Source organism: Rhincodon typus, chromosome 17 (genome assembly GCF_021869965.1).
Source record: "Rhincodon typus isolate 14 chromosome 17, sRhiTyp1.1, whole genome shotgun sequence".
Taxonomy (NCBI): Eukaryota; Metazoa; Chordata; class Chondrichthyes; order Orectolobiformes; family Rhincodontidae; genus Rhincodon; species Rhincodon typus.
In genome coordinates, this window is record NC_063348.1 from 38,498,604 (window position 1) to 38,513,361 (window position 14,758).

The 14,758-nt window shown below is 42.9% G+C and overlaps 1 protein-coding gene across 1 annotated transcript in view; it reads right to left on the bottom strand.

Annotated features, from left to right (window-relative positions):
* Positions 1 to 237: 237 nt before the first annotated feature.
* Positions 238 to 14,758, bottom strand: part of kiaa1549lb (KIAA1549-like b) — a 236,516-nt gene continuing 221,995 nt past the window's right edge. The window contains 3 exon segments of the mRNA XM_048607385.1: positions 238 to 1,502; positions 4,430 to 4,575; positions 14,028 to 14,161. Coding sequence (XP_048463342.1) covers positions 1,224 to 1,502; positions 4,430 to 4,575; positions 14,028 to 14,161 — 559 coding nt within the window. The 3' untranslated portion in view covers positions 238 to 1,223.

Genomic DNA, 14,758 nt, shown 5'->3' on the forward strand with positions numbered 1-14,758 from the left:
TAATATTAACATAATACTTTTGCAACATAAGAACAGGAGGAAGCCACTCGGTTTTTCAAGCTTATTCCAGCAATCGATTAAACTGTGCCTGATTAGACCATATTGATTTCTCTGTCTTGGCTCTGTAACATTAATACCCTTGCTTTAAGGGTAATAGGTTCAAACTACTTTCAAAGCATTCAATATTCATAATGGCCCTCAAGCAACACCACTGGACACCAACGATAAGAAGAAATCTGGAGTTCCATTCTATGATTTAATGGAAATGGTTAAATCTCAGTGCCACATCAGGATCTGTTTGGTTGGTTTGTAATCATTTGCACAAGAGTAACATTCAGAATTTCAGAGATCCGAGTGATGACTTCATCATTTGACACATGGTCAATGTAAAAATGCAAGTTAGAATTCAAACTTGTCCATCTGTCCGAGAGAAATACAGATATTTTTGATAGTAAGGAACAGTTCAAATCCCATCTGCCAAGGTTGGTGAGTGTACTGATCCTGTGTCACTAAGTGGTTCTTCAATGTGTTAATCGTCAGGATGCTTGTTTGCTCGGATAGAGAGAGGAATTGTATCATTGTACTCTATTCTGATCCAAGCTTAAAACCATTGACTACCAGGTTGTCAAGCGAACAGACTAGGAGCCTCACATAATTGCTGGTTATGTTTAATCACTCATATCTTACAATCCCTGTGCTCATTCTACTTTCCTTGTTCACCTGATGCCCGAAGTTTTTCAGTGGAGTGTGAAGTAGGGAATGTACAGCATAATCTGTAGTTGAGCTTCGTCAACTATTGTCGCTTTTCTTTTTTACAAGTTTTTTTTGCACATCTGTTTCCAATATATGCACTGACCGCCTCATAGCAAATACGCAGGGGTCACTCCAAGTCCTCCCACCTCCATCAATGTAGTGGTCTTGTGCTAAACATTATACTAAATGACATTACTAGAATAAGACACAATGTACGATGGCATGTTTTCAGACACATTCCATTGGTGAAACAGCCAAATGATCTGATAGATCAGCTTTTCATGGCTTGAAATAACGGCCCGAATCTGCAAAATAACTGTTTTTTGTCGTGATTTCCATCCCAAGGCTGATGACATTTGCACTGGTTGAGATGAATCCAATTTGAAAAACTAGGATTTCCATCACTGCTCTGACTCCCGTGGGAAGAAATGTTGTCAAGGCTCTTCAGAGGAGAACACTGCAGAATGGGGCTAAACCTGGAATTCAAACATGCCAGTCTGTTTCTTGGCCAGCTTTGCAACCTCCTCTCTGATAGCCTTGACCAAAGCGGCAGTGGAGATATTGGTGTAGGAGGTTTCAGAGGACTCATTCTCTGTCAAGCTCTGCTGAGACGCTGCAGTAGACAGAGTCTGAGCTTGCTCAATACAACGAGGTGGATTTGAGGGCTGCGTCTGACTGTACTGTCGATGGGGAGAGCCATGTGGATACCGAGTGTGCGAAAAGGCCTCAACATAACCAGGGAGTGTTACCTGAAGAGCAACAGAGTTGGTTATTCAGAAGTCAATTTGGAACAAAAACCAATGCGATTTAGGTTACAGTTAGACAGGAGTAATCATCTTGTCTTACAAGAAGTGCAATCAAGGTTCAACAGATACATCCCTGCGGTGAGAGGCCAATTCTATTGAAGAGAGATTGAGTCGAATGGGCCTACATTCTCTTAGAAAGTTTTGAGGTAATGAAACATTTCATATGGAATATATGGAATCCTTAAAGGCTTTAACGGGGTTGACGCTGAGAAGCTGTTTCCCTGGCTGGAGGGTAGGGAAATAGGAGCCATAGTCTCAGGACAAGGAGTTAATCATTTAGGATTAAAAAGAGGAGCAATTTATTAACTCATAATCCATAGAATTTTTCAGCCCAGAGACCTGCAAATGCTCAGTTGCTGAGTATATTCAAGTCTGAGATGGATAGAGTTTTGGTCACAAATGGAGTCAAGAGAAGTACAGATAGCTGAGAAAAGTGAAGCTGAGGTAGAAGATCAGCCATTATCTTACAGAATTCCTGAACAGGCTTCAGGGGCCAAATAGGGCCTGCAACATAAAGAAATAACGATCAAACATTGCACTGCCAAGCCAACAAGAAGGCACCTAAACATCTGCTCCCACTTCGGGTGGAAAAAGGCGGCAGGTCGAGGCTTGGAAGGATGTGCGGCAATGACGGACATTTGAAAATGTTCAGAATTTAGGTTGAATCTCTGATAGGCTCCATCCCTTCCAAGGATACTTGGCAACCTCTGAGGATGCAGAGGAAAGGTGGGGAGGGAAAATGGGTGTTCAATTTGAGGATCTGTCCAATGGTGTCTTGTGAAACTTTTGTAGCCAGCAGTATCACTATGCACAGGTAGCAACAATAGGGGAGGCGATGGCCCGGTGGTATTATCACTGGTCTATTAATCCAGAGACGCAGATAATATTCTGGGGACCCGGGTTCAAATCCCGCCATCATGGAATTTGAATTCAATAAATATCTAGAATTAAGAGTCTAATGATGACCGTCAATCCATTGCCAATTGTCAGGGGGAAAAACCCATCTGGTTCACTAATGTCCTTTAGGGAAGGAAACTGCCATCCTTACCTGGTCTAGCCTACATGTGACTTCAGACTCACAGCAATGTGGTTGACTCTGAACTGCGGGATGGGCAATAAATACTGCCTGGCCAGCGACGCCCTCATCCCGTGAATGAATAAAAAAAAACAGGATTCATGTTGTGCTCAGCCAGAGATTGGGGTCCACTGATTGAATTCAAATAACAAACCAATCAATCTCTGGGAGAAATCCACCACTTCTCGAAAATAGAACTGTACAGCAACAGGAGAAAAAGTTGGAAAATACCATCTATTTATAGCACAGAAAGAGGCCATTCAGCCCAACTGGTTCAAATGGTCCTTTAGCTCCACTAGGATCTCCTTACACTATTTCATCTCACCCTATCATCAGGTCCTTCTATTCCCTTTCTCCCTTGTGTCTATTCAGCTTCCCCTGTGCTATTTAGTGCAAGCATTCCCTCTACTGGTGAGATTCTCATCACTATCTGGGTAAAGAACTTTCCCCTGAATTCCTGATTGATTTATGGTCTCGATTACTCCAAGGCTCACCTCGCGAATCTCCCAGCTTCCTGGTTCTGGTCTTCACCACAAAAGGGAAACATTTTCGCCAAGTCTACCTGATCAAACCCCTTCATAAACATAAAGATCTGGTGTTGCCCAGTCTATTCAGTCTATCCGTATTGTTGTAACTTCTCAGTTCTACAATAATTCTTATTTCTTTAACATCTCCAGTGATCCTATATCCCTTGTGTAATCCTTTGGGAAACCTATAAAATTCTAACAGGACTAGACAGAGTAAATGCAGGAAGAATGTTCCTGATGACCAATAAGTTCAGAACCAGGGGTCACCGCAGAAGGGTGCAAGGAGAACTTTCTTCACCCACAGGGTGGTGAGCCTGTGGAATTCTCTGCTGCAGAAAGTGGATAAGGCTAAAACATTGTATGATTTCAAGAAGGACTGAGATACAGTTCTAAAGGGGTCAAAGTGTATGGGGAGAAAGCAGTATAGGGTAGCGAGTTGGATGATTAGCCATGATCACATTGAACGATGTATCAGGGGCAAAGGACCAAATGATCTACACTCCTGCTCCTATTTTTTTTATATTTCTATGTATTATAGCAACCAGAATTGTTCGCAGTGCTGTGAAGCTTGGTCTAACCAAAATTCAATACATGTTTAACACAGCTTCCACTTCTCTGCCTATCTCAACACTAACTACCTGCTCACCTCCCACTTGAGATCAAGATTATGCGAACATTACTTTCATCACTGTTTTAGTGAGTTGAGAGCCAATGTTGCTCAGTGAGCACAGGAATGATAGGTGAACAAGATTTAATGTGGCTTAGGGCAATGGCAGCAGAGTTTTGAATGAACTTAAGTTTTTTGAAGGTTGGAAGCTGGGAGACTTTCTAGGTGAGTATTGCAGTAATCGAGTTTACAAGTAACAAAACCATCTCTATAGAAGCATCTCCATTGCAAGTAGGCAGAGGCAGAGGCACCATCTGGTTTATCAGTGGCTGGTTTATCTGCCAAATACTTCACCAGAAAGCTACAAAGTTTCTCTTTCATCATCTTCCCTGCTCAGCCCCCGATTCTATGCCTTTTTCCTTATATATTACTGCAAAGTTTTAAACACCCCTGTTAGTCAACCCTTAATTTACCCCATTCTAAGGAGACCAAGCTCAGTTCTTCACATAACTAGTGCCCGTTGTCCCTTCTCCCGTTCTAGTTAATATTGCGAGTACGCTCTCCAAGTCTTTGACATACTTCCTACAACGTGATTCCTACAAATGGCCACAATACTCCAACGCAATCTAAGGTGTGATGGAGAAACTTTTAGCATACGTACATTCTCCGCCCACTGGGCCTGTGCTTCTCCATCTCCCACATACGGGGTCCAGGCATGATTACGGTAGGGCGAAGGAGAAGGGATGAAGTAGTTTGGGAATCCAGGTCTGTTGGCTGGTATGGCATAGACTGCTGGCACTGAGCTACCTGCAAATCCAAATGGAATAAAACATTCAATATTTCAGATATTCATCACAATGTAGTCATTCATCCTCAGTACATAACCACAGAGATAGGATTGTTCTGATCTTTCTCCCCGGAAAGTAGCAACTCTGGCATGATCAGAAAATTTGGCCCACTCCCCCAGGGTCTCAAGGATACTGAGGGCAGGCTTTCAAGTGGCACTGATTCTTACAACAGGATGCAGTAACTGTAGAGTGGAACTGGAGCCATGTAATATGGGCCAGAGCTAATAGCAGCAGATGAAGCCCTTCACTTAAAGAATTAGAGACCTGTTAAAGGAGATAAGAGTACGCATCTCCGATAGCATCTTAAGTGACGACCTAGAGTAATTTACAGTCAATGAAGTAATTTGCAATGTGGTCACTATTGTCATGTAGGAAATGTGGCAGGCAATTGTGAACTGCAAGGTTCCACAACAGAATAAGATGCTGATACTGGGTGGGACTGCACTCACCAAGATCAATTTTTATATATCTAGCCACGCCCAGAGTATCACTTGCAAAGGTATTGCTTTCTACTCCTGCACTTTACTGTTCCCCAAGAATCTATCTTTACGCACCTGCATCCTCCCCCATTCCTTGCTGGTCACACATGTATGGTGACAACACCCAGCTCTATCTCACTATCATCCCTCTTAGCTCCTGTACTGTTGCTAAATTATTACACTGCTTGTCTGATATCCAGTGTTGGATGGGCAGAAAATTCGTCCAGTTAAAAATTGAGAAGACTGAAGCAAATGCTGCAAATTCCATCTCCCAACCACAGATTCTATTCCTCACCGTGGCATATGTCTGAAGCTGCACCAACTTTGCTGTCACATTTGACCCGGAGAATAGCTTCCAAACACATATTATTAAGATTGTCTTCTTACACCTCCAATAATATCACCACACTCTGCCCTTTCTTCAGCTCATCTGCTGTTGAAATGCATAATCATTTCTTTCTTATTTCCAGACTGGTCCACTGGGTTGTAATTCTCCCTTGATTTTTATATCATGCAAATCTTTTATAGAATCCCAACAGTGTGGAAGCATGCCATTCGCTCCATCAAGTCTACATCAACCCTCTGAATAGCATCCCAACCAGCTAATCCACTTGCACGTCCCTGGGCATTATGGGCAATTTAGCATGGCCGATTCACCAAACCTGCACGTCTTTGGGCTGTGGGAGGAAATCAGAGCACCTAGAGGAAACCCACGCAGACACAGGGAGAATGTGCAAACTCCACACAGACAGTCGCCCGAGGCCGGAATCGAACCCAGGGCCCTGGCACTGTTAGGCAGCAGTGCTAACCACTGAGTCACCGTGCCATTCACTGTTGCTTGTTCTTGTCCCTACTTGCACCAAATTCTATTATCCTTTGCACTCTGGCCAATCTTCCCACTCGGTTAAATAATACCTCAATGTAAAAATATTCAATTTTTCTCACAGCCCTCTGGGTTTCTGCTCCTCCTTACCTCTGGATTTCCCCTGCAGGCCCATTGCTCCACCTTTGGCAGACATTCCTTCAGCCCCAATGGACTGTACACAGTGACATTCTCTCGCTAAACATCTCCGCCCTATTATCTCCTTCTCATCTCCTTTACGGCACTGCATACAAATTAGCTCTTCAACCGCACTTTTGGCAATCTGTCCTTCTCTTGCAGCAATGATTCCTTCCCACACTGAGGGGAATGGAGAAAGAGAAATCACAACACCAGGCAGTTTACTGCCTGCGAACAATAAAATCCGATCACAGCTTCCCAGGCCAGCCCAAATGGGTTGTCCCTGACTTTTTAGCTGGTGTGTGGGACCACAGCCTCTGTGTAAAATTGATTTCCGAGTGTAGGTTAAAATTCAAGGCTTATGGGGAAAGGGCAGGAAAGTGAATGTCAGGAATGCCGAATCAGTTGAGATCTTATTGAGTTGTGGAGCAGGCTAGTGGGGCCAAATGGCCTACTCCTGTTCTTATTTCTTGTCTGGTGCTCATGAGAAAGGGATGAACAGTTGGGCTTTTATTCATTGCAGTTTAGAAGAATGAGAGGCAATCTTATTGAATCATATCAGATTCTGTGGGTGCTTGACAGGGTCACTGTTGGAAGGATGTTTCATGGGGCAAGTTAAAATTAAGGGCCACAGTTTTCTCTCCTCTCAGGGGGTTATCTGACTTCAGAATTCTCTTCCACATGGAGCCTGGGGTCACTGAATACATTCAGTGTGGAATTAGGAAGATTTCTGATTGACAAGGGAGTTGAGGGTATGGGGAAACAGACAGTAAAATCAAATGAGGCATGAGTTTTTTGAATGGCAGAATTAGCTAGACGGGTCAAATAGCATACTCCTGCTCTTACTTTCAAGAAGCTTAGATCTCCAGTCTTGAACCCATGACTTTCAAACTCAGGTTAGATGGATTGGCCATAATAAATTACATGTAGTGTCCAGGGATGTGCAGGTTAGGTGGATCAGCTATGGTAAATGTGGGGTTACGGGGATAGGGTGGGGGGCTGAGTCTGGATAGAATGCTCTTCAGAAGATCAGTGCAGCCTCAATAGGCTGAATGGCCTTTTTCGGCATTGTATGATTCTATGAAATGACAGTGTACCCAGTTAGCCATGACTGATATTTAGGCTACCTGGGCAGTTCAACAGCTTTTTGTTAGATATTGTTATCTGGCACCTACAAGTGAGTAGATTTACTAAATTTAACTTTCCAAGTTGTCACCATCAGATTAAAACTGTGACTATCGGGCTGCTAGTTCAGTACAATTACAATTAAGCTGTTACTCCCAAATGATTGGCAAACAATCTTCCAGAAACATTGCACTCTGCAGAATACATAATACATCATCAGGATATTTTATTTCTGTGTTCTAACTGCTGCCTACACACACAAGACACATACAAACAGTGGCTGTTTATTCCACAGGAATCACAAGATGTAGGCTTCTCACACTAAGTTGCTGATCTGATCAAGGCAGTTAAATATTGCAATGACCTTACAGAAGTCATAGAACCCCTACAGTGTGGAAACAGGCCCTTCGGCCCAGCAAGTCCACACCGAACCTCAGAGCATCCCACCCAGACACATCCCACATAACTCACCTAATCTACACATCCCTGAACACTACGGGCAATTTAGCATGGCCAACCCACCTAACCTGCACATTTTTGGACTGTGGGAGGAAACTGGAGCACCTGGAGGAAACCCACGCAGACACAGGGAGAATGTGCAAACTCCACACAGACAGTCGCCCGAGGCTGGAATCAAACCCAGGTCCCTGGTGCTGTGAGGCAGCAGTGCTAACCACTGTGCCACCGTGCCGCCCTGATAGAATGGGGCATGGAGATATGATGTTACCCTTAAAGGTGAATCCAAAAATGTTTCCTGACACAAAGGGAATTAGAAATCTGAAACTCTTTACCCTGAAAGGCTTGGGGTCAATTGGAGACTTTAAGACATTAGATTTGTGGTCAGTAGGTGTATCAAAGGGTGTGAGGCTAAGGCAGGAGAAGTAATCGATCCAGTTGAATGGGTGAACAGCCACAAAAAGCCAAATGATTTTGTGAATGTTATATTAGAATTGAAAAAAAATCACAAAATCAATCCTCTACACAGGCTAATTCCCGTCCTGATCCAACTAAAATCATTAAGGAAATGTGGCAGTGGGTGGAAATTAGTTTGTTTTGACCACAGAACAGCCCTAACCTTGTCGTCATCACAAAACCCATACCCCTCTAACCCCAGTTGTCCTTTTTTTTCGTTTAATTCATTCATGAGAACGTGGGCTTTGTTGGCTGAGCCAGCATTCATTTCTCCATTACTCGTCACCCATGAGAACCCAGGAATTCCTCTTCTGTCAAATAGTTGGTTGCATTCTGCACATTTTTCACTAGATGGCAGGCTACACCACCAGTTGACATTTCTCCTCTGCAATCTTGAAGCAACACTGAAAACGTTTTAAAATTTGTGCTCGGATTGGTGAAAGGTCAACAGGGCATCAATTAAATGAGGATCACATGGATAATTTGAGACTTGATGGCCATTACTGGCCTTGTATTAGTACCACACCAAAACACAAAACTGAGAATCTTGCTGAAAAAGAGAGAGACGCATTGGCAAAATGTTGCACCTTGCATGCATCAAGAATGATTCTCTGATTTGCAGCCAAATGCCAAGGCAGGCAATTTTGGTGATTAACCAAGAAAGCTTGACAAATCACCAGGCAATCAGCTTGTCAAGAGCTGATTAGCGAGCGTTTTACCCTCAATAATGGAGTCCTACCATGCCAGCTGGTTGCCTCTAGGTCCTAAATTGCCTCTAGGTCCTAAAGCAGAGAACTGGTCTTCAGGAGATCACTGGCTTCCTTTTGTATCTCGCAGAGTGGGGTTTAAGGGTCGGGGCAGGGGAGGGAAGGGTTCAGGTGGGACAGAGGAAGGGCAGGGGTTGGCTAAAAGCTGCCACCTCCAATGCCTCTATCTGCGTCTCTGATTGCAAACAGATTGGGGCAAGTCGCGTCACCCATCCGTTACAAACCCAGCAGGAAGGTTACCATGGTTTCCCAGTCTGGGAACCAGTCACTTCTCTCGTCTGCCAGGAAAGGAGTTAAATCGAGGGTGGCGGGAAGAGCTGGCAAGTTATATCCTTAAATGGTTGTTAATTGACCACTTATGGGCCTTAATTGCTGGTGAGTCAATACAATTCCCAGTGGATCTTCTTACACAGCACTTAATAGTTCGGGAATAGTGGGGGAAGGGCACGTATTTCCCCAGGTCCGACTCACTAATTATTTCGCCTTCTTGTCATATCCTGGGAGGGGACAATCGCACCCTTCAGGACAAGGCTAAGAATGTCAAGTTTCAAATCATCACAACAATTTATTGCTACAGTAGATCCAGGGAGCAATTGGTTGGATTATACGCGTGTTGCTTCTAGGAAGTACAAATGAGCCATGTTATCAGCTCAACTCATGAATTCACATGGAGCTCACTCTCCACAAACAAAAGGAATATGTTCTGACCTTTCCTGAGAACTTAGGGAGCCTGGAGGTCCCCATTGCTTCCTTCATGGCAATGCCTTGGTCAATCAGAGTCAACTTCGCAATTAATCAGCACCCTTTTCGCCTGTTTTATGATCATTTGAAACTTGGCATTCTTGTGCCTGTCCTTATAAAGTGCAAAATAAAATGCCTCACCAATGGGTCTCTCTCTTCAGCAACATTCAAGTTCGATATAAACAGACTGCTCCACTGGATCTTGTCATGCACAAACCCACTGGCACATTGCTTACACAACAGTAACTACACTTTGAAAGTACTTTGTTGGCTATAAAATGCTCTTAATTTCTGGTATTGTGAAATGTGCCACAGAAATGAAGTCTTCCATTTTATGTGTAGCATACTTGCAAGGAATAGGTGACTTTGGACATATGATTTCCTTGATCCATGCCAATAAAACATTGCAAGATCTGCTGATCTCTCAAAAAGATAACACTCTCTCGAGGCATCATCTAGGTTATAAATGCATGCCTTTAGTTTCCATCATTTCCCTTCTGCAGCTTTCCTTTTTAGGCAGTTTCAGATAAACTTCTCACTAAAATCTATCACCCTGCAGAAACACAGCCTTGTGTGTCAATTGATCAACATCCCCATGAATGTGTGGCCAAAAGCGCTAAAAACGCCTCTCTTATAGGAGATTTCGCTCTTAACCTCCATATTGCTTCATCACTCTGAACAACTGCATTACTGTATTGCTCTGGGTACCGTTGGCAAGGAGCTTTGCCACACAAATCTATTTGAAAAGTCTAACTCGTACTTCCATATAAACTCCAAATCCCTTCCAACGGTCTAATTCCTTTTGTTCTGATTTTTATTACTTTCCTTCTAGCTTATTGGCAGCCACCAAAATTGTCATTAGGATTCTACTTCTAGATCTATCTTGCGAGTGTTCTGTAGCCCTCATTTTATTGTGTGACCTATTCAAGCCTTAGCCTTTACTTACATGTTGATATCTTTCAGCTCTATAACTGATCTCTCTCTTTCTCTCTCTCTCTCCCTCTCTTGTGGTCAGAGACTCTGCAGCACGTGATCATTTGATCATTGAAGTAACTTTAAATCTTTCACTGCCTTTCAAACGTTAGCTCCCCGAAAGGATAGCATGAGATAGAATCACAGGAATACGATGAGACCATTCAGTTCCTCAAGTCTATTCTGACACTGAATTAGTTTATGTCTGGCCTGTGTCTTAATTTTTTTTTTCTTTCCTTGCTTCTGTATCCTTAAATATTTTTGCCTTACAAAATGTTAACAGACTCATATTTTAAATTTCAATTGACAGGCCTGGCCTCAGCATTACTTTGGGGGAGTTCCACATTTCCACTAATGTACAGGTGGAAAGGTGCTTTCTGATAGCACTCCTGAATGGCTTAGCTCCAAGTTTAAGGTTACACTGATTTATGTGAATCCATTAACTTGAGGGAATTGTTTCTAGCTGTCTCAACAATTTTTTTTTGGTATCATTAAACATCTCAATTAAATAACTCCATAACCTTCCAAACTCAAGGGAATACAAGTCTAGTCTACACAACCAGTCCTGATGATACGAAAGTGGGAATATTTAGAGGTAATGTTTCACAATATTACAGGCATCTTGGGCAGAGAAGTTAAACCATTTGCTGTAAATTGGATACCAGGGTTGTTAGAATAGCAGCCAGGGAAAGGTATGTACCAAGGCAAGAAACAGAGCTTGGGACTGTGTCCAGATCCTGAACCTACCCCTGTGGGAAGTAAGGGCAGGGGGGAGAATAATCTCAGTGGGGATTTCCATGTGGCATTGCCTTTACTGACTCGAAGACAGATTTCTCACCTGACTAATGACTGCAAGCAGACTTGCCTTGAATGACCAATCAGAACCCTTCCAATCCGGAAGCAGCAGCAGGGAAGTTTGTTTGGGAAAGGGAGATTTAATGGACAGTCACCACCACTGAACGGCCTCTGGATACTCCTTTACACAAACAAGTACAGAGAGAAGAGCTCACTTCCAAGGACCCAAACTGTTCCCCTTCAATGCAGGAAGCTGGAGGCTGACCAGTAAATTCCAGTGTTAATCAGACTCAGTTGGATTTCTAATGAACCTGACTGGATACCCACCACATGCGAGAGAAGTAACAGGGATAGACTGGGACTTGCTCATATGGCCTGGAGGTGGGATTGAGCAAGGGAATCGGCACGTTGGCTGGAAGGACTAATCTGAAGATCTGCCTGCTCCGATCTCAAACACTGGGCCGTAAAAATACAAGCCCAATTATCTTTTTTATTGCACAGCAGGAGCTGCCTGATTTCTGCAGCTAACTGTCTACCTTCAAAACTCAGTCTGAGCTCTAGAGGGCAGCACACTCTGAAATCTTCAAAAGGTCCAAGATAAAAATGCACATAAATTGAACTCCTTTTAACACTTACAATTCTGAGTTCAATGGTGCCCTTATCAAGATGTTAGGCTCCCAGACATGGTGTTACTGTGTGACCTCTCTTCATCTATTCTTTCATAAGATGGGCAACAGGCCCCCAGGCTGTTCTGTAGAAAGGTCACTAGACCCGAAACGTCAACTCTGATTCCTCTCCAGAGATGCTGCCAGACACGCTGAGTTTTTCCAGCAAGTTCCGTTTTCATTTCTCATCCGCAGTTCTTTCGGGTTTATTTTAACCATTAAACTGAGTAGCTTGTTCGGTCTGTTCAATAGGCCAGATAGGATTCACCATGCAGGTGTGGGCCTGGAGTTACATTCTAGGCCAAACCAGGCTAAGATCTTCTTTCCAAAAGTATGTCAGCCAATCAGATGGGTTTTTGTAACAATGGTTACACGATCACCATTAAACTAGCTTTTAATTCCAGATTTTATAAAGTTCACCAGCTAACACAGTGGGGTAAAACCCATGACCCACAGCATTAGTCTAGACCTCTGGATTACAAGTCCAATGACAATACCACTACAATGCCTCCTCCCCTCAACTCAGAAACTCTACAGTGGACAAAATCTCAGCAGCTTCACACAGTCACTATCATCTTTAACTATGGCTCAATTTTAAACACTTCATGTAGATGAGTTATGAATGAGCTAAAATCTCTGTGCCTCTCTGTCAGATCCTAACCCTGCTTGTCCATTTATATCTGCGATTGGAGAAGTGACAGAGCTAAGCAAGACATTCTTTTCCCCTTTCCAAATGGTACCTGAGGCCTCTTCTGGAATACCATGTCCACTTCTGGTCACCCAGTTATAGGAAAGATATTATTAAGCTGAACAGGGTACGGAAGAAATTTACCAGGATGTTGCCGGGTCTGGGAGGTTTGAGTTATAAAGAAAGGCTGGATAAGGTGGAACTTTTCTCACTGGAGCGTAGGAGGTTTAGAGGTGATCTGATAGAAGTCTATACAATAATGAGAGGGGTAGATAGAGTTAATGGTAGTTGTCTTTTCCCTAGAATGGGGGAGTTCAAGACTAGAGGGCACATTTTTAAGGAGAGAGGGGAGAGATTTAAAAAAGGCATGAAGCAAATTTTTTACAGAGGGTGGTTCACGTGTGGAATGATTTTCCTGAAGAAATGGTGGATGTGAGTAAAATTACAGTGTTTAAAAGACATTTGGATAGAAAGATGAATAGGAAATGTTTGGAGGGATATGGGCCATCAGCAGGCAGGTGGGACTAGTTTAGTTTGGGATTATGTTCGGCAAGTACCGGTTGGACCAAAGGGTCTGTTTCTATGCTATATGATTCTGTAACTCTTTAATTGGTTAGTCAGGCATGGATCATTCTTAGCACTTTTCCTTTGAGTCTCATTTCAGAAATTGAGCAAAAAAAGAACAGATAGACTGATGTTCCCAGTGCGGTGCTGGATTGTCAAGTATGTGAGGTTTTAGATGAGGCATTAAAGTGAGACCTATCGGCCCTCTCAACAGCAAGGGTATTTTCCGCATCGTCCTGGCCAATAATTAGCTCCAAATCAACAACTCAAAAGACAAGTATCCGGTTATTAACTCACTATTGTTTAGGGGATGTTGTTTTGCAGAAATTAGCTGTCATGTTTCCTACATTGCAACAGCTCCAGCACTTCATTGGGTGTGAAGTTCTTCGACCCACTACGAAAAGAGTTACATAAATATCATTTATTTAAAACCACATCCCGGGATGTGACTGAAAGTCTCCGCTTGCCTGATCAGTGCAGCTCCGTTAATGTCCAAATAGCTTCATACCATCCTTCAGACGGCTAACAAGACTGTACCTCAATCTAAGAGTCATACTGGACTTGAAAAATTAATTGTTTTTTGCTCTCCCCAGATGTTGCCAGACCTGCAGAGTTTCTTCAACATTTCTGCTGCTTGTTTCAGATTTACACCATCCGCAGTATTTTGCGTTTATCTCCTCAAGCTATCATTCAAAGGCCTTACCTGAGTAATTTACGATTGGCTGATCGGCAGGGACAGTGGATCTGGACACGGGTACATAGGAAGCTTCATGTTGTGACTGGTCTGCACCATGGCTCTCAGCTGTTCTTGCGTTATTGTTATTTTCTGATGTCCAACTACATCAGAAACAGAACAAGTTGGATTGCTTTTTTTTTAAGAAAAGATGCTTCTTCACCTTTTATAAATGTCACATTTCGAGTCAAACCTGGGAAGCTGCATTTCCCAAAGTTAACAATCCCTTAATAATTACTAAACTGAGATCATCTCTAACATCACTGAGCAACTGTTCCACCAATACTCTCCAAGTTTGTATTCTCCATTTTCTCCTTTCTTTTAGTTCCATTGACCCTCCTCTTGCACCACTCACTATTTTTCAGATTCAATTAACATTAGGGGTTTTGATATAACAAATAAGTAGGATCTGTTCCCACTGGCAGGAGAGTCAGTAACCAGTGGACACAGTTTTAAAGGATCTCTTAAGGAGCTAACATAAACATGATGAGCCAAGGGGCCACCATTTATGCTGTCAAAGTTAATGATTCTTTCTCTCTTTTTCCTGAGAATAAACTTCAACGAAAGCAAATTGAAGAGAAAGGAGCATAAACAGGACTACGGCTGTGAGTTGAGTTCAGTTAGATTGCTTGTCTTTATAACAGTAATATGTCTATCTTGCATAAGATTTCTCACTTTGAAGCTAGATTAACACAGTGGCA